The sequence below is a fragment of the Siniperca chuatsi genome, linkage group LG4, assembly GCF_020085105.1.
Source record: "Siniperca chuatsi isolate FFG_IHB_CAS linkage group LG4, ASM2008510v1, whole genome shotgun sequence".
NCBI lineage: Eukaryota > Metazoa > Chordata > Actinopteri > Centrarchiformes > Sinipercidae > Siniperca > Siniperca chuatsi.
The window spans coordinates 23,001,600-23,027,856 of NC_058045.1; the positions used below are offsets into that span (position 1 = coordinate 23,001,600).

Sequence of the window (26,257 nt, forward strand, 5' to 3'; positions counted from 1 at the left end):
AAACACTTCAAAACATCTGAATGTGAGTGTGTGTAGTGGAGGCTCTTTCCATACAATGACCTTCTTACCCTGGCTGGAAGAAATCTATAATGACACACACAAACACACACATACGTTTGTTTCACTATCCCCGTGGGGGACAGTCATTTACATAATGCTTTCCCTAGCCCCTTACCCTAACCATCACAACTAAGTGCCTAACCTTAACCCTAACCCTAACCTTAACCTAATTGTAACCTGTACCCTAAAACCAATCTTAACCCTCAAAAAGCAGTCTCTACCCGTGGGGACCTCAATTTTTGTCCCCACAGTGACACAAGTCCCCATGGGTTAGTGTGCATTCAGGTTAAAGTCCCCACTGGGAACCTCGTGTGTGTCACTGGTTTCGGCACACTTGCACACTGACACTATGGACACACGTTAATGCCTGATGTAGTGTAGTACAGTCATACTCTATTGTGATGACAAAGCAGTGCTGAGACTAGAAGTCACACGCAGCATCCTCAAAGTCCACCTTTAACCTTTTCATACATGACTCATCCACACACAGCTGGAGATGATGCCTGTCCTGTTTGTTATCGAGTTTGCTAATATTCACTTTTAAAGTCAGCAAAGTCAGGAAAATAGGCGTCCTTTTTTTCATTGAGAGACGTTTGTGAAACGTACAAAAAATGGGTCAAACGTTTATCGTGTCAGTCCACAACATAGCAGCAAATGAGGAGGAACGACTGGTGCTGGAATTTAGCACTGTGAAGTTGCACTTGAATTTTTTCTTTTGCTCTTAACAACAACCTCACTGGCCACTAGCCTCCTGAATAATTTAACAAAAAGTATATCAAGTTTGTTGCTGAGAAATAATCTTTTCCCATTCCTATGTTATGTTAAATGGCCTTAAATACAAGAATATCCATGAGACTCATGGCTGAAACTAGCCAGATTCCATGAAATCAGTGATGTAGCATTTGGTTGCAATCAGAAACACAACTCTACACCATACAGTTTTGGCCAAATTGATCCCAAATTGATCCCAAATTGAGCCCAAAATGAATTCCAATTGCAGAATCTACAGATATACAAAGATATATGAATGCCAACATTCAATTTTGCGCCACCATTGTCAGCATCAGCAAAAGCATTTTACAGGATAAGATTCGAGATATTCTATATTTTTTGTATTGCCAACAAATCCCCTGAAAAGACCACTTATCTTATCTATCACTTATTTTCATTATTGATTACTCTAGTGACTTTCAATCAATCGCTTAATGGTATGTCAATATCATGTCAGATATGCGCATTGAGATGTCTTCAAATTACTTGTTTCATCTGACCAACCGACCAAAACTAAAATATATTTACAATCATTTGATGGAGAAATCTTTGGCAATTTTCCCTGATAAATGACCTTTACGATTAATTGATTATCAAAATTGATGATGATTATTTTTAACGACTAATGCAGTGCAGTTGAACTATTTTCAGCTGCGTATTAATACACATCTTTTCATGGGACTTGTTTATAGCAAGAAAAATATAGACTGGGCTTTTCCTTATTGTTTTTATTTTAAAAGCAGTTCTCTTTGGGTCTAAATGCAGTTGCTAAATGTTTGCATTCAACAATGTTCACAGATAAAACCCCCGGGGGACTTTGTTGCTCTATTACAGAAATCATATTGCAGAATCAATTAATTTACTTAGACTACAATATTTGGCAAATTATATTTCTGTAATATTTCAAACAAAAGAAAATGGTTCTTGAAGGCTTACTTGGTGTGCTTGTTTATAGGTTTAGACACAACGTACTTTAAAAAGCCTAAATATGTAAAGTAAACAACACAGGAGACCTGTTGTACTTACCTCCACTCTAAACTAGACTTAAGTGTGCCCATGTGCTGGTTGTTTTATTCGATAATGAGCAGAGGGAACATTATCATCAGAGGGGCGTTGTTTCCCCCCCCCCACACACACAAAAATAATACACACATGCACAGACACAGACTAACCCATGAGGATACCTAGCTGGTTTCCACAACAACAGGCAACAACCTGTCTGCCGGCTCCCTCTCTCTCTCTCTCATTTTCTCTCTCTTGCTCTGTCTATCCCTTCATCTCATCCCTCTATTCCTTCCATCTCCCTCTCGTCTGCTTCCCTTCTGTCCCTTCAAGAGTCCATCGAGACACAAAGTGTTTTTCTGATGTCATTGTTGTGTATGTGCGTGCATGTCTGTGCTGCAGCCGAACAGCAGGTGCGTCCTCTATTTCCTTCATGAGGGGTATGGATCAGTATTTATTTGTTATTTAAAAGGACAGCAATGAAATATAATGATAAACTTGCTTTGGAAAAAATGTAAATTAATCTTTTTAACTGGAATTGATGTCCATCTTCTGCTATGTGTACAGTTCCTGTGTGTGTGTCTACTACCGGCAACCATTCTGCCTCCAACTTCATTTATTTCTACTATCAGGTCTGACACTGAACAAATAAGGTTGAGCATGCATGCGCACACATAATGTAAGGCTGCTAAATTTTTACCCAAAGAACTGTCCGGATGCATCGAAGCGATTCGTGTATAGAAAATGGAGCCTAAGGCCAATGCATCAGTAACGTACATACTGGCACACACAAAATAATCACTAGCCGTTGCTTTATGCTCACTCTTAAGATCCACTGATGCTATTCAGAGGAGTCCATACTTAAGATAGAGGGGAAAGAAAGCTCAGCTGTGCCGTGACAATTTGTGTAGGGCATTGAGGCACTATGCCAGTATAAAGTACATATGCAGTTTACAATAACGGTGGGAGATTTTCTATTCAAAATTCTTAGCCATTTTCAAAACAATGAGTCCTTGATTTCAGACAGTGGTAGACCAATCTCGGAAACCATCAGCTATCATCTTACTACGATTTAGCCTCTGGGGGCCAATGTTTCGGGGCTTCTAGTGTATCAGATATCAGATAACTAATATCCGGGCCAAGACTTCCTCTTCCATGTGAAAGTCATTGTTTACAGTCCGATTACATCGGCTATCGTCTCAGGACGATTTAACGCAGATAAAATTCATATTAAATTAAATATAAATAAAATTAATAAAAATCTAATCTCTGGGGTTCGGAGATTGATAAAAAGCTAAATTGCTGCCAGACGATAGCCGATGATTCCGAGATTGCATTTCAGCCAATGCATTCTGCCTCTTTTGCTCTCCACACGGACTGTTTACCTGCATGCAATCAAAGCCCACTCAAACGTGATTGGTCAATAACACTCAGACTGCAAATGGAAACCAGAACGCTTCCAATACCAAAATCTTGTCCCTTGCCTACAGATTCTGCATTCTTATGCAGATATCGGTTTAAAGATATTAGTGGTAGACAAAAGTAGCTTTTCATTTCTAGCTGGCTTTTTGTTGGCTGAAATGACAGCTATCGCTAGCAGATTTAGCAAGCTAGCTAATTAAGCTAATGTTAGCACTGGCATCCTCACACTTTTGCTCTTGTATTTTTGGTTTTGGAGAGGCTAAAAAAAAGAAACCACCTTCAAAACTCTTTATATGTGGAGTATCACTCTTACTACATGCAAACCCCATGCACACTTAAACATGTGGAGAAATCCAAAACTTGACAGGCCAGCTGTACCCAGTGACAGTTGCCAAGCTATTAGAAAACTGCTGTTCGGGGGAAGTTTTTGGCAAACAATCAGGTCAATTAGTAATTAATAAAGTCACTCAGAATCTGACCAAAATGAAAAAACAAAACCAAATACTGAATTTCATTTTTATTACGGCCAAATACAGTTTTAACATTAATTTTAACAGTTATTCAAAATCTCTGGTAGCAGCTTCTTCTTTGAAACCTGAGTGATGAAAACTGCAGATTCATACAGCAGTGACAACATGCAGTCTATTTCAAGCCCACTATCATTGTGTGTGTGTGTGTGTGTGTGTGTGTGTGTCATGCCGCCCTTGGACATGGGCTTGTGGAATGTGTTGAGAGTAAAGCAAAACACTAGGTTGACACAGCAACTAGCCAGGGCCAGGGTAACAGATGGGGGGGTTATCAGAAGACGAGGTGAGAGCAAGCAAAGAAAATTGAAGGAAGGTGAGTGAAAAAAAGAGTGGGGGTTAACTTAAGGTATAGGTAAAAAGAACACACATTTTACATTTAACATCAGCATAATCCACAGTTGACTGCAAAAGATCCACAACTTTTTAAATGTATGAATAGGCGTCCCAATTTGGAGCTATACTCCTCATCCTTTATAAATGTTTGAGAACATCTAAAAGTCCTCTGGTTACTTTGAGGGGAAGTCAGATGTAGAGTGTAGTTTAAACACAGTTCAGTCTGGTCTCTCTCTCTGTTCCTTGTGCACTGTCACATTCTCTCCAATCTCTCTTAAATAATCTCCTTTCCTTCCTCTTTCCCTCTCATGCTTTTTGGCGTTCATAGCAACTACAATTTGTCTCTCTTCTTTAATACTGTCTTTTATTGTCCTCTGACACCCTTCTGTCATCCTTCATTCACCCTTATGTTTGAAACATATTTTGATTCATTACCTGCTGCAAATAGTAACCAGTTATTACACTCTAAATGTCTTTATTTCAGTTTATTTAAAGTGACTCATCAGAATAGAGTTAACCTTACCCACCAACCAAACTGCTGATCCAAAAAACAGTGTTAAATATCAGAATATAGAATGTGTTCATTCGGTTGAGAAATAATTTGTTAGAAAATAAATAAAAAGCTCCTCCTTTAACAAAAATCTCTGTTGCATTGAAAGTGTACAGTAATTCAGATATATTTGTTTTGTGGGACAGCCATTAGATTTTTGTCTAGGTGGTAAGATTTTAAGGCTTACCCAAAGATAGCAGCCACAAGGCAGGAGCAGTCACCCGACATCAGTATATTTATTAATATGAGTAGGTATACATCTGTTTTTGTATCATTTTGACCAAGGCGGCAGGTGTGCAACTTTTTAGCACAGTATTTTTTCTTATTAATAGGCACTTAGTAAACATGTTTCTATTTACTATAAGGAAGATAAAAAGTAATAATGAAAATTTGAGAAAGTAACTATACTGATTGCATATATTTGCTTATGTTTTCTCTATATCAGTCTGACAGTGAGTATGTATCCCAGATTATTTGTGAATTGAATTATTGTGAGTTGTGATAACCTGTGAAAAAACACTGTTTACATACCCTATACTGTAATAGAATTTAGTACACTGTAAATATTAACTGAATCACATGGTTTCTCCAGTCTCTCAATTACCATGGTGATGTCTGGACTTCTTTCACATTTTTGAAGTATTCAGAATGTGAGTTATTAGCTACAGTATGTTATTAATGTAAAAACTTAGATATCTTCTTCTCCTTTACCTTCTCAGGGTCAGGGTCAAAATGCTCATGACAGGAAATAAGTTGTTTATTTGCAACTCATGCACAGCTCAACACCTCTGCTCTCTGTGCACCCTGAAGTGGAAAGAGGTGTGCTTTGGATTTTGCTCAAATGTAAATTGAACCGGAGTCAACTATTGACAAAACATATATTTTCCTCTATCCATCCAACCCTCCACATGTTCTGGTGTAGCAATATGAAGCCAATAAAATAAACTTGTGTAGTCCAAATGTGTGAAACAGGCAAATACAAAATACATTTTTTTCTCACTTTACTTCCGTCATGTTCTCATTCGGTCCACTCTCAGTAATTCAATCCTATGTCCTTTACACAGTAAGTTCCACTGCTGCATCTCAGTGTGGGCCGCTCCTGTCAGCTGTTCATGCAGCTTATTTTCTCCGTCAGAACAGAGGCGATGCATGCAAGAAGGAGAAGAAGGAAGAGGAAGTTTTCTCAAGGCACATAACCCCTGATACAACCCTCTCAACAACAACACACACACACACACACACACACACACACACACAGCCTTTTCCCCTAATGCCTCAGACCCTTCCCTTCACCTCTGACTAGAAATGCAATACCAAGACATATTAAACACACAAACACACAAGGCAAGTGCACACACATACATACACACACAGATATCATATCCTAATCAATAGGTGTATTATTATTTCAGCCCTCTACTCTGCTGAGTATCAATAGATTCATTGTGATTAAAAATATACTTTGCCTTTGGATAAGGTTAAGGCCAATGACACGTGTCAGAGTGGTTGTGTGTGTGTGTGTGTGAGAGAGTGAGAGTGAGTGAGTGAACAGTAAAGTCAACACTGCCACTTATTATTATTATGCCATTAATCCTCATCATCTTTACCAACAACACATTGTCAACAATGTCACTATAACTGTACAGGATATGGTATAATTGTAATTGTATTAGATTAGGGAACTTTTAACTGCGCTGTTTCCTCGTATATAGCATTAAAGTCTTGCACGTAATTAACATAACCCATGCAAGGTTGCTTGTTATGTAGACGGGGTCTAATATCCTGTAGACTAATACAAGATAGTGCTATAAATAAAATAAATAACCATTAAATATACCATCTGTCATACATACTTCAGTAGTTTCCACAGGGGGGAGGGGTTGTCATGTAATGGTGAAAAGCTCTGGCATCCAACACTTGTCCCAACAGCATTACATTTAAGAGCTAACATATGAGCTTGTATCTGATGTACTGCAAAGTTGATTAGAGAGGTCAAATATGATTGTATTTGAACGCACCATTCCATCACATCTCAGCCAAACTGCAGCTTTTGGCCAAGTTTGTTTGTGTGGGCTGCCCATATAAATGCCAGACAGGAAACACTGTAATCCAGTTGGAGTGCCCTTCACACCCCACATTGAAAACAGGGTACAAAACAACTCTTGAAAACTCTAATAGCCTGAATTATGAGTAATAATAATTGTGGGACCTAAAACTAAGGCACAGGCCAGGAGAGGTTGGTATAATGCAACACTACGTCTTCATGGTCCTTACATCTCTAATTAATCTCCTCCCATTGCTCCGTATTGAGATAGAACTGATGCTCTTCTGTGGATTAGACTCATAATCCTCAATTACCGTATCATATATTGAACTTGTGTACTTTAGGATTTAGAGGACTTAGATGCATGACTAACTTAGACTGGCAGGAAGGAATTTTGGCACGAGCATGATGGGGTTAGTTGGCAGCCTTTCCCATGAGCCCCCGAATCAATGTTGGTGTAGACAGTTTAATAAATAAAAGACCCAGGGTGATGAAGAGCTGACATTCAATAACAAAGTCAAAGTTGGTCCTCAAACCCCAGAAGAAAGAAAGGATTTGTAACATCATAAGGAACTTAAAAAATTGACAATAAATACAAATAATAAAAACTAAAAAGAAATTGTCATCATCTTTGCATTTCTTCTACTATCCAAACTATCAATATGCTGCTGTTAGTGCTGTGGATTGTAGTTCATGCCTGAAAAATGATGGTAAGCACTTTAAGGATAATACCCAAACAAGGAAAAACACATGAGCTGGATGAGCAGAGGTGAAGTCTCACCTCTGCTCATCCAGCTCCAGCTGACAGCATAATATGTGCTATGCTGCTAAAACACACACAGCTGCACCCTGCTGTATAAACATATTTATAGTCAAAACTGTATACATTGCAACTGCATGGGGAAGGTGAGCATTAACCATCAACTGAGCCTATGGCATGGTAACTGTGAGTGTGTCCTTCGCAATGCTATACCGCTGCTCCTGAAGGTCTTTTGATAGATAATTTAAAAAAACAGTCTGTACATTTCTTTATCAGTGTGTGTGGAAAATGTTAATGTTGTGAGGATCTCTCACCATCCTTCAGCTCTCTAAAACAAAGTGCTGTAACACCAGCTTTATGAAGCTGTGACATTAACAGCACCTTCCACCTACAGTAATGTGCACATTTACCATACACATAGTCAGACAGATTCACTACAATTATAGCGACCTGATCAAAATAATGCGATATTCTGTCAGTCCCCATTCAGAGATATATTTTGTCCAAGAGGCCGGAACAAGGACCCGAAGCTGCTAGAGATCGGTGTCTTGCTCAGAGACACTTTATCAGGTCCGATACAAGAGCTGGACTCCTGGTGCTTTGGTTGAAAGACAGTAACTCTGTGTAAGGCACACGGTGACCTCTCCCTGAACTACATCAGTTCATGGCATTCATCCAGTGGCTACTTGCTGTATTCAGGACTGGGAGCTCAGCATTTGGAGCATTAGCTCAGTGGTAATGTTGATTGACATCTTCATTTAGTCTGATTCAGGTCACAGTTTTGGACTTGAGAATATAAACAGTCTTGAGATATTTCCATCTGTGATGGTCTCTATCTTGATGGTCTTGATGGAAGTGTATATGTCGCTATGTATGTATGCGATTCTACTGTATGTCTCTGGCGGGCATGTTTGGAAAGTGTGTGTGTGTGTGTGTGTGTGTGTGTGTGTGTGTGTGTGTGTGTGTGTGTGTGAGAGCATGGGGGACGGGTGCTGACCTTCCGTTCTTTGTCTCCATACTCCAGGCCCAGTGTATCCATGGCACGCACAATGGCAGCCAGAGATTGGATGGTGTTGCTGTAAACGACAGGCTTGTACTGCTTTACGTCGTCGCCAGAGAAACCATCCTCATGGATGATCCTAAACACACACAAAAGCACGCGCATTAGTCGATGGGTCAAGTTGGTTTGGCATTGATTTTGTGCACAGACACAGTAACAGCAGCCCCATGCATACTCCTTATACAGACATACAGAAAACAAGAAATCATAGGCATCAAGTAAGCATGTATAGCCAGGTATACTAGTGTGCAGATAATTTTTTTTCTTCCCGAAATCAACAGATTGACAGACAGATTGATAGATATATACATACACTACAAAAATTTAAAGTTATTAAAATAAGAACAATACGATCATGTAGACATCAGAGGTGCCAAATGCAGTGGCTGTTCCTGGGATATACTAGAAAGGTAAGAAAAGTAAATAAAGGAGGGAAAAGGTCTTGGAAGAATGGGGGTGAGGGGTTAGAGAGAGAAACACAGGTGGTTGAAGGAGGGTTACGACAAAACACAAAAGAAAGAGAGAGCGGGACAGGGGGAGGGAGAGGGTCCATAACCAGTAGGTTAAGCTGACATTTAGGCACACAGTGCTAGCAGCAGCCCATCCTGCTGTTTTAAATGTCATGCTGTCTTTCACTGTAGCTAACACAAGGACACACCGACAGGCAGACTCAAAGACAGTTAGACAGTTAGTCAGGCAGACAGACTGGCAGGAGGAAAGACTGTACAGATGGACAAATCAGACAAAGTCAAACAGAGAGAGATGACAGAGAGATGGGCAGCCAAGAACAACAGACAGGACACCAGAAGACAACTGCCTGATACAGACAGGCAGATACAGGTTGGGGCAACATTGTAAGGCAATTCAGATAGACAACATCCCCACACATAAATTAATCAGGCTGAACAAGACCTCCACATGGAAAGGACTGAGGATCGAACCCAGCTCTCGTTTTTGAAGCACATCTTCAAACAACTATACCCATCTCTATCAACTTACAGTACATTTGTCTAGTCCTGTATCTATTGCTATCCCCCAGTATAAATGTGTTACTGAGACTCTGCCCTCCTGACACATCCTAGAGATTTGCCAATGCGGGGCGCCACCCACTAATCTCTGATGACAGGAAGTACTGTTTTACCTGCCTGCCCACCACATGTATGCTACACAGCAAGCCAATCACTAGTCTACATCTTGAAACAAGTGCCCTTTTTGACTTGATGCTGATGAGGTCAAAGCTTTTCAGTCTACACCATAAAAGTACCTCATTTTGGTACCCAGCCTTTTTTTGAACAGATTAATCCAAAAAGTCCAAGTGTCACAAAATTCAAAATTCCTTCAAAAAAACTGAAATTTAAAGAGAGGTTTTTGACGCAAGTGGAAGAACTCAGAGGAAGCAAAAGGCTACTTCCAAGACCACCAAGATCATAATCAGGTACAGTGGCTGCCCCCTGAAATCTATGGGGGTATTATTGTAGCAATAATATATGCAAATGTGTGTGGAGAGCTGTGAAACTGTATCGCAATCCGTATGTGCGTACTCAGATTTGTGAATGCGTACCGGAATGTGCAAATGTGTATTCTGCTTTGGAAGAGATTTGTCAATGTGTACACTAATCTCTAAATGTGCATTAGATTTGTACGTGTGTAAAAGAATCTGAAAATATGCACTCAAAAAACTCAATGTAAATGGCCTTGTATTTATGAGCGTAAAGTCGAGGTATTTAGCTTCAAGAGTTGGAAAAACAGACAATTCTTCAGTTCCACCTGAAGTACGCAGCTCAATTGGCTGTCTTTTTACACTTAACTTTTTCTACGGCTCACACGGCCAGGCTGACCCTTGTCACTAAAGAAGTTCTGCTGCTTCAGAGGAGTGACCAAAACAACGATGACTGGGTGCAATGGAGCCGTAAATGTCACTGTGCTGTTCCTAACTGCTCTAATCGAGCAGAAAGAGGCCTACCTACGTTTTCCCAAATTTCCATTGAACGTGTGACTGGTAGCTCTTTAATCTTACTACTTCAACTGTATGTAGGGTTGCAGCAGTATACCAAGTACATTTGCTTATCTACGGTATTGGGGAAAAAATTTAGCTTATTAATATCCTGCATCTTTATAATCTTACACAGATTAATGTTGAAAGTGCGAAGCAACAACGTGGCATTCTCAAATAGTTCAGTGGGATTTCATCCATGACATTTTAATTAGTTTCTTTTCCTCTCACACAAGGGCAAGCAAACAATCTCACACACAAACACACACACACACACACACACACTGCTCTGTCTCAAAAACACCTCAGCAGGGTGTGTGTCTCAACATCTGAAAGCTATGTGCCACTATACATCTGTATGCAACAGGGCTGCATGATATTGCAGGTATTGGGGAAAAAATGCAACTGGACAGAGAATCTCACCTGCGCGTTTGCATCTTTTTATTTATTTTCAAAAGGGAGACTTTTCACACATACTTCCATTTAAAAAAGGTTTCAAGTTTTGTCAGGACATAATATTTTGTGAAATGATAATAAAGCATTTGTTCAACCAAAAGGGTCATTGTAACTGATAATAATAATTGTGTAATACTGTATACTGTGAGACCGTGATACAGTTATCGTACCATGAAAATCTCATACCGTTGCAACCCTACCTAAGTAAACACTGATGTCATAAATTAAATATTCTGATTGTGGCTAACATTATTACAATGGATGTGCATGATCCTCACGCATATTTTATTGTAGGGGGTTTGCTAGTGTTAGCGTCTCGCCTGTTTCTGTAAACAAATGTATACAGTTTAGCGTTAGGGGAACAAACATGTTATTCTTAACAGGCTGTGCAGGTCTTTATGTTAGTGTCTGAAAGCAACCTGCACCAGACTAATCCTCACTGACTGCATGCTGTGACAGGATAACTGTACAGTCAGCGAACACATCAGGTAAATGATACTAGGAAAAACGGCAGTTAAAGTAATTAAGTTTTTTGAGGGTGATAGGTAAAACTGAAACTTTTTTTATTCCATGCAATCTTCTTCCTTGTCAAAACCGGGCGCCTACATTCCCCACAATGCAACTCAGTTGCTAGCCTCAAGCTGAAATCAGGAGCTGACTACAGAGGTCTGGTAAACTCACTTCTTTCTAACTCCCCACCCGCAGATTTTTTTCATTTCCAAACTTGTAGTCTTCAGCACCAACTAACACTGATTTTTATCAGACTCTAGAGCAGCAAAGTGCTTTATACAACATATGCAGACCTGTAAGCAAACTTCCCCACAAGTACTATCCAATTTTATTACCCTGTTGATTAAAGGACAAAATGGTGTGCACAATCATTGACTGTGTACCTATGCCCCTCCTAGAGGATGACTTAAAGGAATTATTAAGACATGCATTTCAAAAAACACCAAGCAGTTTATTAATATCCTGCATCTTTATAATCTTACACAGATAAATGTTGAAAGTGTGAAGCAACAACGTGGCATTCTCAAATAGTTCAGTGGGATTTCATCCATGACATTTTAATTAGTTTCTTTTCCTCTCACACATGGGCAAGCAAACAATCTTACACACAAACACACACACACTGCTCTGTCTCAAAAACACCTCAGCAGGGTGTGTGTCTGAACATCTGACACTATGTGCCACTATACATCTGTATGCAACAGGGCTGCACGATACGGTAAAAAAAAAAAAAAAAAAAAAAAAAAAAAAAAAAAAAATCATATTGCGATTATTTTGACCGATATTACAATTGCAACATGATTCATGATCAGTGGGAATGCTCATTTTTGCATCACAATTTTCATTTTCACTGAAAAACGATTCAAATCATGATGATGTGACATTTGTTGGGGTCTGTACCAAACAAACAGGTTTCCTTACATTTGGAGAACAAGATTTATAGGCCAGGGCATCTCTGCAGCACTACAGTACTTCAGTATAATGGTGTTTTGTCACACATTTTACCTTTATCAAGAGATTGCAGCTTCTGCGATTTGGATATTGCACATGGCCATGTTGCGATTTCAATAATAATGCGATTAATTGTGCAGCCCTAGTATGCAAGTTTATGTGTGTGTGTGTGTGTGTGTGTGTGTGTGTGTGTGTGTGTGTGTGTGTGTGTGTGTGTGTGTGTGAGAGCATGTTTATGTTGTGTGAGTCTGTGTGTTTGTGGTCTCGAGGACAGCAATGGTCCTGGGCAGTGTAATGTTTCAGATCAATCAGGCAGCCTGCCAGTCCCATATAAATACACCAGGCTTCTGTTTACATTGGTGACTTTCACACAGAGGGCCAAGGCACACATCTATACACTGGAACTTGGACAAATAAATGGGTTATTCTTATCTGTATGATGTCCACATCCGCTAACATTACAAAATTGCACACATAATATATTGCATCACATCTGAAAACAGATACCTAGATTTTTTTTTAGTCTTAATGACTTGCCAACCAGACACTTTTTCTAAAATTCTTCCTTCCATCTTTCCTTGCACCGGAGAGGTGAAACGAGGACAAACTCTCAATTGGATGTGTGTTGAGCTGAAGATCCCAAGAAAGAGGGTGATGTGTGTTTCACAGTTACGTGAAACACCAATCAATGAGAACCTAAAAAAATAAGACTCCTGAAACAGGAGAACCCAGTGCATCAGGAGTCTATCTTTCTAACTTGAGACATATGATATTAACCAACTATGCATTTGTGAGATGTTTTTCTAAACCTGGAGTGGAATTTAATGAATATTCCATATGATCTTTAACCAGCTAAAGTAGAAGTCAATGTGGGAGGGTTGACAGCAGAATCATTACAGTCTTCCTAGAAAATGAATACATTATCCTTATTAACCCAGGAAGAGAGAGAACGATAGAGTGACAGAGCAAGAAAGAAAGGATACTCACAAAAAAGAGAGAATACAGTTGAGATGCAGCAAAAATTTAAGATTAGTGTTGTAGCAAGTGTTATTAGAGGTGTATCAAGGACTTGTTTGTGTGTGTGTGTGTGTGTGTGTGTGTGTGTGTGTGTGTGTGTGTGTGTGTGTGTGTGTGTGTGTGTGTGTGTGTGTGGTGTGTTGGGCTGGCTGACCTGCTGATGTGAGCTTTCATGCATGAGGACCTTTTCTCATTACCCACTCTCCAAGCCCTTCTGTCAGCAAAGAGAAAGCACTGTGTGTGTGTGTGTGTGTGTGTGTTTGTGCAGTTTCCCGTAGCTTTGGCACAATCTGCACGTTGACCTGAAACATAGTTTAGTTTCACACCGAGCCAGACAGATGGAAAGAGGGACAGACATATGGGCAATTTAACCACGATATTATTCCGTGATATCATTATGTGGCTGCCATTTTGGAAGCCAGATAGCAGGTGTTAAGTGTAACGACAGGTGTCAGTAAGCAATTAATAATCACTTTAAATGATCGGTATTTGTGGTGGTCTTTGAAAATTGATAATCATTACATTTTGAATAAGAAATGTAATTTTTTGGTGTGTGTGAAACTGTCTAAATGAGGCCAGGCATTTTCTACTAACAGGAAATGATACTATATGTGTGACGTTGGACAGCTATCAAACATTGGAATATCACTCCCAATTCAACTTCGTAAGATTTAATACTTAATATTGTAATTTTTTTTTACTGTGGGAAAATGGTGTCCATCAACAGCACGATCAAGAATTGGCTGTAATTAGCATGCGTGCTGTCTGGTTTGAGTATACTTCATTTTGTCACTTTCCCAGTGCAAACACACTACATATTCAAAATTTAGAATTAGTATGCAGCATGGATTCGGGACACACTTGTGCTTTGGATTTTCTGGTTCCAGTAGCTAACAAAGACAGTGAAGCGCTAATCACACATAGAAGATCACTTAATTGGTCAAGGATATTGTTTTTTTCCTAGGACGGTGGGTGAGGAGGGCCACCCTTATAAGCAGCTGAGTATTCAGTCACGCCCATGTGGCTCCACCTGCCATTAGCGAGCGAGCCACAACCACATTGAAGTACATTTCTTTTAATGTACTTCACATCCTTATAAATTCAAGTAAAAGAAGTTGATGAAAGTGTTTTTTTTAAACAAGCTGTAAGAGTGTTTGTTCAGCAATGCAGCTGCCTTTAAGGGATGCAACTGTGGAGAAAAATTATATGCATCTCAGCAGATGTTAGCATCAGCCTGCGAGCTGAACCAGTCACGCCAATTGGCTAGCTTATAGGCAATTAAGTAATGACAACCACTTTTCTGTACCATCCCCCCATGAGAAGTGGTGTGAATTGAACCGATCAAAACCTCCCCTCAGGGTCATATGTGTTGCCATGTTTTTCTACAGTTTATAAAGAAAAGCATGTCAGCAAAGCATCCTGTCAGTCCTTTGATGTGTGGTTGTCTACAACAAAATGGCATTTACAATAAAGATTTATATCTTAAAAAAAAAAGAAAAAAAAAGGCCAGTGTCCTCAGTTCCCCTAAAATGTAGAACTTTTATGTGAAGGTGACTCTGTGGCTCCTGTCATCAGACTCACAGACAGACAAATGCCTGGGGCTGTGGCATTTACATTTTAATTTCTAAAGCCAAACACTGTACATAATAAGTGAATTACAATACACAGCAGTACAGAAGGTCAGCATCTCTGACTACCATTAACACAAACTGCTAGATAAAAAACAAGCGACAACAACACTAACAGAGGGGACCTTGTGGTCCGTATAAGACTTCTCTGCTGTATGTGCTTTAAACACATACATACACACACACACACACACATATATACATATTGTATCAAAAACAACATGCCTGCCTCTCTCCTCTCTGTCTCCCATTATCCCCCACACTCATATTTTTATCCTCACACCTACTCATGTGAACACACACAGACACAAAGCCTACAACCCGCACTGTGCAATTAGGTCTTTATCTCTGTTCTGCATTGTTGCTAGCTACCACTGTTTGTCCTGACACAACCACACACACACACACACACACACACACACACACACGACCCTGTGCGATTGGTTCTTTATCGCTATGCTGTGCATCCACTCACTTTGTGGTCTTTGTCGACAGAGCTCTTAGTCGTGACAAAGTACACACAGACCAACTCCTGTCAACACTGCCAGACACTTACACCGTGTACCGCGTGTGTGCGTTTGTGTGTGTGTCTGTGAGTGTTTAGGGGAGCGTTAGAGCAAGTGCAAAGAGTGAAGGAGCAAGAGGGGACAAAAAATGTGATGGGTGAGAATGGGTACGAGAGAGAGCATGAAAGAAGAGGGAGATAATCAGAAAAAAGAAGCTATAAATAACCAAAAGGTGTCTGTAATACAGCCCCCACCCTGACTGACACACACAGTGAAATGGAGGCATCAGCTGCTCTGTCATTTGGCTCCACTCACTTGCAATCACACCTTGAGGTCAAGCAGCAGCATCCTGAGCCCACATACTCTCACATACACCTCCATGCCCTGGGCTCTGTATCATGTTTTCAGCCATGCTAGTGGCGTTGCTCCAGGGATGGTAATGTTGGTCGGTTGGTCCACCACTGTGGTCCAGACTAATATATCTCAACTATTGGATGGATTACCATAAATTTTGGTACTTGAATATTGATGGTGTCCAGGGGATGAATCCTAATGAGTTCTGTGAGGTTTTCACCAGTATTCATTACAACAGAAGTTATTTTCCTTTTTCCAGAGCAAAGCCAGTAATTCTGGTGTTATGTGTCAGGGTTCGAATGCATTTAGCTCAAAGCACCGCTGTGTCAAAGTACAGCGTCACAGAGCCACTAGTGTCATTGTGGACAGTCTTGTAACCATTTAGCTAATCCTCTTGTCCAAAGTAAGACACAGTGGCACTCGCAGAGGTTCATAGTTTTGTTCGTGACACATTATGAGAAAATGGTACAAAACTGAATAAAATTGACATAATTGATTAATAAACTGAATTCATGGCCACAGAAGATGCCATATTACAATACTGGTCTAACAGTTGTTAAAATTCTTCTTATTGTATTCTATTGAATCAGAGATCGCATGTGAAGCACTTAAAAGGTTTAATAGCAATCTATTAAGAAAAACTTATTGATTTAAGTCTACATTTGCATATTTGATTACAACTTTTAAAAATAAATTCTCCCAGGAAGAAAAAGCTCAAGCCTTTGACCACTGCGCGCCTTCTCAAATGTCACTTACATCTTATCTTCTAATGACCAGTATAATGTGGAGAGCCACAACATTTCCACTGTGACAGGAAGATTAGGAGTTTCCACCCTTGTTCAGTTTTTGAGTCTAAAAATGTATCCTCTGCTAGGGAGGAGTGCTGGCTCCAGCTTTGGTCATGTACTGATGGACAGTTCTTGTGCCAAGGGACACAGTCTGCTTCACACTAGTTCAGCAGGCATGTTAGGAGCGGCACACACATGTGTATAAACCCAGACAGACAGGAGAGAATAATTACAGTTCGGTATTACATCTGGGAAGACCTCATTAAATCTGTCTGCCATTATCTCTGTGCTTCACTGTCACATGTAATCTCTATCTGCCTCTCTCCTCTGCCAAGTCCTCTTTCATCCCTTATTCCTGTGCCCCCCCCACACTCTCGCTCTATTTCTCACTAACATCATACTTGTTCCCTTTCTCTTCCTTCCTCTTCTCACTCCTCATTCCTAATTATTTCTTCTTCTTTTTTACTCCTCTCCTCCTGCGTCCTTTCCTTTTCCATTTGCAATTAACTATTAATTAAAAAACACAGTGGTGATGCACCCTGTCTCCCTCTCCAGTGACTGATTTCTACAGGGAAACACAAAAGCATGTACACACACACACATACGTTTGTTTCACTATCCCTGTGGGGGACAGTCATTGACATAATACCTTCCCTAGCCCCATACTCTAACCTTAACCATCACAACTAAGTGTCTAACCTTAACCCTTACCCTAACCTAATTATAACTTGTGCCCTAAAACCAAGTCTTAACCATCAAAAAGCAGTCTCTACCCGTGGTGACAAAAGTTGAGGTCCCCACATGTAGTCCCCATGGGTTTATATGCATTCAGGTTAAAGTCCCCACTGGGTATAAGAACATGAAACACACAAACACTCACACACACTCAAGTGCTCACCTGGCAAAACTTTGTGTGACAGTGGCAGAAAGTGCAGTTTCATAACTGTTGCCTAATTAACAGTTGGGTAACAACAGCTGCAAAGAGAGTCACACCCAAAACCTTGCACTGAAGCCTTGTAATTCAGTTATTATTTGTGGGATTTTTCTATGAATATTTCTATGCCAAATACAGTCAAAATCTTTCTTATTGGCTGGAAAACCAACGGTAGCATTAGTCTCCACACTGTACTTTTGTAAATCACAGGTCTAAGCTTGTTAAATGTTCATCCCCTTTGCAGATACCCCCATTAGATATCACTATTTGGTAAATGTGAGTGAATAAAATGTAAACTTCTGCTTAGTATTTTTGTTGGCTGGCCATGATGATACAGCTGCTGAGATTCGAGGCCATATGTGGTAAATTTCTTGGAACCATTTTACAACTGTAATTTTGGCTCACTGGCTCATCTAATCACACCACTATGCTTTAACTGTCAGGTGTGTATATTTCAGGTTGGATCTTGCCGTCTTTAACTCCCAATTTGTAAAAAGGTCCCAGTTAAAAACAGACATAAAAGGTTTAGGGGACTCAGAATTCAGCAAAGTCAAAAATAATATGATTCTCTTCTCAGATCAAGAAAAGCCAACTACGAGCACCATTTTTTTCCTCCAGCTAGCTACCATTAAGCACACTTGGGTCTGTTTTTTGAAGATTTGGTCGATTTATTAACCTGCTGTACAGTTTGCAGTTCATATTATTAGGCTACTTGCAGTTTCTTGCACCTTTCAATTTAATCTATTTGTTGAGCCAAGCTCACTTAGTGTTTTATATTGGCCGGTACTAACAGACCTTGATATTTTGAAAATCTTGGCTACGGCCATATTTTGTAGTTTCTGGTGCCAGTAGACTTCAAAGGAAAGGAATCTATAAACATGTCACTTGTGAAATGCAGGAAAACCAATAGCCAATGAAAACAAGTACAAACAATGTAGGGATTTCTTTTTAGAGTTACAGAAAAGTATGCATAAAGTGATGTAAAAAATTAAATAAAACATGTTCTGCATTTCCAGTTGTCAGCACAATTATGGGAAGTGGTTGTTCCAGGAGCAGTTGATAGCATCACTATAACAGCCTGTATAAGTCAACATGTGCTCTGTTACTGGCAATCTGAGTCATTGGTAAACTGATGGAACCTCCAGACAGGCTGCTGAAATAAGACAGACTGGGAGAGACAGAGAGAGAAGTAAGGCCACAGGTTTAATCAGGTTGTCCCAGATATAAGGTCGAAATGTAATTATTCAGCTTTCCTGTCTTCCCCTGTGTCAATATTAATTACTTACTTTGAGTGATTCAAACCAAGGAAAGCCCGGCCATCTAGTGGAAACAAACGAATGGGGCCTTCCTGAATTCCAGCAACCAGATAGATGGCTCTGGTCTGGCTGAGCCACACCAAAACGCTTCTGTTTGTCTTTTTAGTAGGGGTTTTCATTTGAAATTTGAACTACTATTTGAACGTGGGAAAAAATATACAATGTGTAATCATCTGTTCATATTCAGTTCATTTGAACTAATTACATGGTTGATGTGATTCGTTCAAACTTGATTTTTATTAGCCATGCAAGCAACGTAGGGATGGCAGTGTCAGTCGGTCCATCACTCAAGCTGAAAAACAACAATTGGATGAATTGCCATGAAATCAGGGATATCCCTGGTGCTGAGAGGATGAATTCTAATGACTTTGGTGTTCCACTGATGTTTCATTTAGCGCAACAACAACATTGACATTTGTGGTTTATAGTGGTTTCTCTACAACTATTATGTGAATTGCTATGAAATTTTGTACAATTCATGAATGGATGAATTGTAGTAACTCTGGTGATCCCTTAATTTTTCCATCTGGTGCCATAATCAGTTCAAAACTATAATGTGTCCAATACCTTGGTTTATGACCCTGCAAAACTAATGATGTTCTCATCAGCCTCAGCTGTACTTTGTGTTTAGTATGCTAAAATACATAGTAAATGTTTCACCTGCTAAACATCAGCTTGTTCGCATTGCTTGTTAACTAACCATTAGCATTTCGCTAAAAGTACCAGAACAGCCTCATAGAGCTGCAAGCATGGCTGTAGACTCTCAGTCTTGTTTGAAAATCTGACAGCCCTGTAGAGACAATCAAGTGGTCTGTTCTATATGTTCACATTTTGTCAGTGATGAGATAAAGACATTAATTTACCCATCTACTTCCTGTATTTGCAAGATACCAAAATGGAATCTAAGAATCATATGCTAAAAAGAGTTTTTTCTGGATTTACACAGAGTGACCAGACAAATAAAAAACCACCAGTATGATGTAATGCGAAGCAATGCAGTAGTACTTCTTACTTGTTTGTTTCTGTTCAACTATAACTTTAGCTGCTTGTATGTTGACTCAGTCCTGAGGCTATATTATGCTTCTTTCTAATACTTTGTCCACATTATTTACATACAGATATATGGAGGGGAAAAACAACAGAAAATAGTATGTATTATTATAAAACTGAATCAACACCTGTCCGACCAGGTGTCAAAAACAATTACGTTATTTTCACAGAAATCAGTAAAGTAGTACTAAAATCTACAGATTTATTTGTTTCCTGACATTTCTGTCCTCACTTAGGTTATACAAACAGAAATACAAACATGCATTCAAACATACACTCTTCCAGCTACAAACCCAGCCACAGTCACCATCAGCTGACTTTATATCAGCTGAGTGTGGCCTCTGTAACAAGACTCCTTTGTCTCGCAGTGCGCTGAACTGACATGAAATCTGCCAAATAGGTCTAACACACAAAAAAACACACTTACACAACCACATCAACATATGCACACAACAAAAGCACAGACAGAAAAAACACACTCAATTATAATTGTATAAATGTACAAGCACACACACAAACACTTTTTTTGTGACACAAGTCCCCATGGGTTGATATGCATTCAGGTTAAAGTCCCCACTGGGATATAAGAACATGAAACACACACACACACACACTTTCCTCCAACAAAAGACCTTTGTTTTTTATAAGAAGCCCCGATTAGCGTGCAGACCACACACACTCACACACACACACACAGTCGTATTGACCTGGTCTCATACAACTGTGCAGACAGAAAGAAAGAGAGCAGACATGGCTTAGAGCAAAACAGCCTTTAATATAATAAAAAAAGTAACAGAAGAAGAGAACAAGACATGAATGTAGAGAGAGACAGAAAGATTTGCTCTATATTCAAAGCGACTGCTGTGTTACCACCAGTAACTAAACTGCTAATGCGTTCTGACAGGACACATACTGTGGTGCTCCACACCTGAGACATTTGGAAAACTGTAGATCTGCAGAGCTGTGACTGCATGAGGGCCTCTATCTCCAGAGTCTTCATTATATTCAGAGGGAGGGGTGTTTTAAGGACCAAAACAGATCACCGATTTAAATGTCATGAGGATCAGCTGATCTGATACCAATCACCAAATCGTTCCTGTTCTCCTGCACAAGACACCTAGAAGCAACAACCTTTTACTCAAGTGTTACGCATCTTATTTTGGAAGGAAATCTATGGCTGACAGGTGATTTAATTCATTTGATTAGTTTACATTTTTTGTACCATGTGTAAAATGTATAAACAGCACAGTCAAGTTGTGATAACATGCACAAATAAGAAAATTACAGCTGACTACATTATGCCAGCCCCGTAAACTGTGGCATTAAAATGTGACAGGTAAATGCATACAGATCCCAGTTAGTTTACAGGTCACAACTAAAGAGGGCTGGCTGGCTATCTGGTAGCAAGAAGGATGGACTGCCACATCGGTGCTGAAACTGATTATTAAAGTTGATGTGCGTACTCTCTTAAGTTAAAGCATCTGGTAGTGACAGTCCAATGATATCAGCCAAAAGATGTCTATGAGCGTTCTCTATCAACCAGGTGATAAGACATGTAGAAGTACTAAGTCAATGGCAACTTGATTTGCTTTTAGAACTGATTTCGTCACTTTTCTGAATGAACTTTAGAAATGATTAATGAGCTCATCACTCAAAACCAGGCGGTGATGTTGAATTTCAAGGTGATGCCTGGATGACTGATGGTTGGAAGTACCAAAACAAACACAGGTGATATGTCATCGTACGGGATCGTCAACTAGCCATTGGTCTTATAGGTGCGGTTCTGGTCAATGGTAGAGCCTATAAGGCTATTTATACTCAACACAGTCTATAGTGTATTATAAAAAAGCCTTCTTGTCGTATCAACATTTTTAACAAACTTTTAAAATGGTCTTAGTGGTAGCTTTTCTGTCAAAGGTCAGCTGCTTCACACATCTACTGTACAATATCTCTAAATGTTACATTTGTGTCATTATCTTTAAATGGCATTGTTGCATTTAGCTGTTGCTGCATTTATTTATTATAGAAATTGTCTAAAAGCATCCTACTATAAGCGTGCTTTGACTGTGCAAAGTTGTGCAGAAGACATAAGATAGTGTGGAAATGTGTATCATGTGGAAAGAAGGAATGAGAAAGACCGGGGAGATAACTTTAAGATCGGGGTAAATGAGGTAAGTTCAAGAGATTTGACAAAATGAGATGAAAACGAGAAGAGTGGAAGTTTCTTCATTTGGGTTGGTGTGTGTGTGTCTAAGTGTGTGTGCTTTGATAAAGTTTTGTTGTTTGTCTGCCTATTGACAAAATGCAAATAGGATTCAAACGCTAAATACACACACTGTTATCAAAGACTGCTTGGACGTGCTAGAGAGCACATGCGAACACAGCTATCATGAGATGCTGCCTTGCTGTTATTTCACAGCTCACTCAGGCAGCCAATCAAATCATTCCGGTTATGAGCACGCCCACGGCTATATTTAACCAATGAAGGATGACTATCTGGCTGACGGACTGTTTCAGATGACCAGTTACAGACTGTGTCTTCAAGCAAGACTTGAGTTGGTGCCAGCATGAGTCCCCGCCACCCTTTCTTTGCTCTCTATTTTACCTCCTTGTGTCTAACCATCGCAGGAAAAGGAGGCTAATAATTATCGAGGAGAACATAGTCCAGAAGAGGAGTACCCTTTGCACTCTGTCCGTGACAAACCTGTCCCTGTTTGCCTTTGTCACTTCCTCTAGCTTGCTTAATAAGTGAGAATATGTTCTTTCACTTGCCAGTCCCTCTCCTCTTGCTCAAAATGGCTTCGCTTCCCTCCTCTTACCTCCCCACCCTCATTCACACTCGTCCTCCCTTTTATCCTCTTCTCTCCTGTTTCTTTTCACACTCCAACATCACTTCACCCTTCTTTGAAAAGAAAAATTTAATTTTCCTCCCTGGTTGCTTCTCCTGTAATTCTCCTCCCATTTTTTTCCTCTTCTCCCCCCCAAGTACTCTTGCCTCTCTCTTCATCCCTCACTTTGTTCTTCATCACTCCTCTTTTCAACATTACTTCCACCACTTTACCAAACTTCCTAATTTCTCCAGTAAGTTCAGTCCTTTCTATCCCCACTTACAGACTGCTCTTCTCTTTCTTTCTGTCTATGCACTGGACATTTATTTTTCTTCATTAAAACTCCCTTTGTGTATAGGGATACACAAAGGGAGTTTATAACCCCCGTCTCCCCCTCTGCACAAAACACCACCACCTTTTTTTCCCTCCATCTTCCTCCCCTTCCCCCTTTAATTCTCCTCTTCTGAGGCTTAAACCTAATTATCTCCTGTTGTAGAGAAACCACACACACACACGGTGGGAACAGCCTGTGGGAAGCAGTGCAGCCGTGAGGGACGGAGAGCGTTTGTTCTCCCTTCGGCCAGTCGCCTCCAATCATGTCAGCCTGGCACAAACACACACATACATTGTAAAAGAGAAAGCCAGAGATGAAGAAAAGGAGAAAGACAGAGTGAGAAGCTCTGTATGTTCTACACTCAGCGACTGACTGACCGAATGGGTTTGATGTTTCTTTTATTCAAATCCTAATGACAGAGGACAACTTTTTCACTACTACCAAGTTCTAATCAAAATAATTTGTCAAAAACATATCAATGAATTCAAGGTTGGTTTATTTTCTGTGTACATTCATTGACACGGACGGCTGCCTTTAATAGGTTTAGAAAGTGTCACACCTCTTATAACATCCTTTCAAAACCCAGTGGATAATGTCTTTGTGATCAGGGCGAAAGGTTTTTACCTGACAGCACTGTTCAGTATGTATTATCATTTGCAACAGCTTTGAAATAATAATGTCTAGCAAATACTCCATGGAAAATACTTCAGACAACTAATAAAGATAGCCTAATCACAACATAAACCCCCCACCTTGCAGTAACCAAGGAGTTAAACAAAATGCAAGAAACAACAGCGTTTTGATTTTAGATTGGAGGTAGACAAAATTTTAGAAACACCTTTCTGTCTAACGCAATAAAATTCAAGAGCACCACAAAATATAAGTTTCTAAAATGACTGCACATACAAAAAAACCCCAACAAAAAACAAAACAAAAACACAGACCTGTGTTTTTAACATACCATTTGGCAAACAATTTATTATAAAATTATACTGAACAAAGCTACTTTTGGCAAAGTCTTTCAGCCTTGTTATTCGGGCTACAATTTACAAATGAGGAATGATTGTCCATGTTTCTTGAGTCCTGACACTACAGACACTGTAAACATCTATAAACAAGGATGATGAAATCATGATAGATCAGATTAGCTCTCACCTGTTTGGGTATAAAATAGTGAGTCTGTTATTGAACTACAAATAAACATTGTTGTGTGAGCAATAGAGGCCATCTCTATTGCTGCTATTCAGCACCTATAAACTGCATTTATCCTATCACGTATTATGTTGACAGTTTATATAGTTTTATATCGTTTGTAGACTGTTAATGATTGAAAGAGAAATTACCAAGAGATTTAAATCAGGTATGAAAACATGTCATGGTACGACTCCTCTGGCTATCAGGTGGCCTAGAGATGTCAGGAAGACTCACTGTGCTCACTTTTTCAAAGTACCTGGACTGGTCTGGAGCCAGAGGGCTGAATATGTGGTTATATATTCAACCCAAACACGACTAATAAAAATGTGGACTTTAAGGGGTACTCCAGCAACTTAGTACGATCTAAATTAAAGCAGAGTTATCCTGACTTTTAGTCCCTAGTATGGATAAAGCTCAAAAAACACTGGATCCTATATTCCCCAAAATGCAACTGGATAGCATCTTTCATTACACTTTCCCTGTTTACCATGTCTTTCAAACACAATGCCCCAGTTTGTAACGCACGCTTCCTATTATACCCAAGTCAAGATAACCCTGATAACATCATTAGGGTTATTTTTCAAACTCTGGAGCACTCCCTCCAGAGATATTATACAACTGTTTTTGCAGACTAAGTGTTACTAACCATGATGAGTAAGCTGAACAACCACTAAACCAATCAATAAAAAAAGAAAGGTAAGCAACATCATATTTTCAGTTTTTTAAAGAAACAGTCCATCTCACAAATCTAAATCTTACTTCAATACAACAACCTTTAGAAGACAACTCTGGGCTTGAAATGATTACCTAGAGTTAACTAAATTGAGGGGGGAAATAAAATACATACATTTCTTTATGTGTTTGGCTAAATACCTAAGGTGCATACTGTATATATTAGTTATTTGTTAAATTATATGTTTTTAGATTAATGAGTCTAACTCACTTGGTCTTTCTTTCTCTGACCTACACAAACAGCATATTTTATCCTCTCAACTCTAGTCCTTCCCTAAGTTAAAAATCATTTAAGCTGTTCTGCTATTTTTAGTGTCTCATTGTTGTTGGTTTCTCACTGACAATCTTGGTTGCTTCTCTGTAATCTCTATACCAAAAAATAAATAATATAGATAACCTGCTAACTAAATTACTAATAATTTAGCCAGCAAACAAAAAAAGTGAGCAATTTCAGTTTCCAGATTTAAAAGGATACTCCTACTTTTATTTTCAGCTAGGCTTTAGGAGTACATAGCTAAAGGCAGCACCTTAAAAACTAGCTTAAAGTTAGGCTTATGTTGTGTTTAATGGCTTGTTTAGTAACAAATCATGCTAGCTATTACTTGCTAATGAGCTAAACTTCTAAAAAGAAACGTCTTATGTCTTCTGGGCATGTTAACCAGGAGTCATTCATATCTTCCCTGGCACAATTACACCCATCTCTGGAGTTTGCCCTTACACAACTACCCCTTGAAGCACAACCTTTAAGGGCAGAGAGCAAACAACTCACACATCATTTAAAAAGTACAAAGGGGAGGGGGGCCACACTTAAACCCACCACTGGTTAGAACCTCTAATCTTTCTCCCCACTTTTTGGGGAGCGGCTTTGCCAGGCAGTGGTTTCCTTGGTTCTGCTCAATTATCTGAAAATATTACTACATTAAATTATTTTTCACACACACACACACACACACACACACACACACACACACACACACAACTGCTGGAGAGGTCAGTTTGCCAGCTGGGCAGCGAGAGAACCTTTGCACATGTCTAAACACACACAGGCTCCATAAACAGATGGTGACACACACAGCTCTATGCACGAGATAGAGATATGTTGTTCACACATGACCATGTCCCTCGGGTTGCTGGCCC

At 39.6% G+C, this 26,257-nt stretch overlaps 1 protein-coding gene across 2 annotated transcripts in view; it reads right to left on the bottom strand.

Annotated features, from left to right (window-relative positions):
* Window positions 1-26,257, bottom strand: part of gnao1a (guanine nucleotide binding protein (G protein), alpha activating activity polypeptide O, a) — a 99,429-nt gene that overhangs the window by 67,794 nt on the left and 5,378 nt on the right. For both annotated transcript variants that reach the window (XM_044192004.1, XM_044192005.1), the window contains exon 3: window positions 8,467-8,608. In XM_044192004.1, coding sequence (XP_044047939.1) covers window positions 8,467-8,608 — 142 coding nt within the window. The remainder of the gene's footprint in view (window positions 1-8,466; window positions 8,609-26,257) is intronic.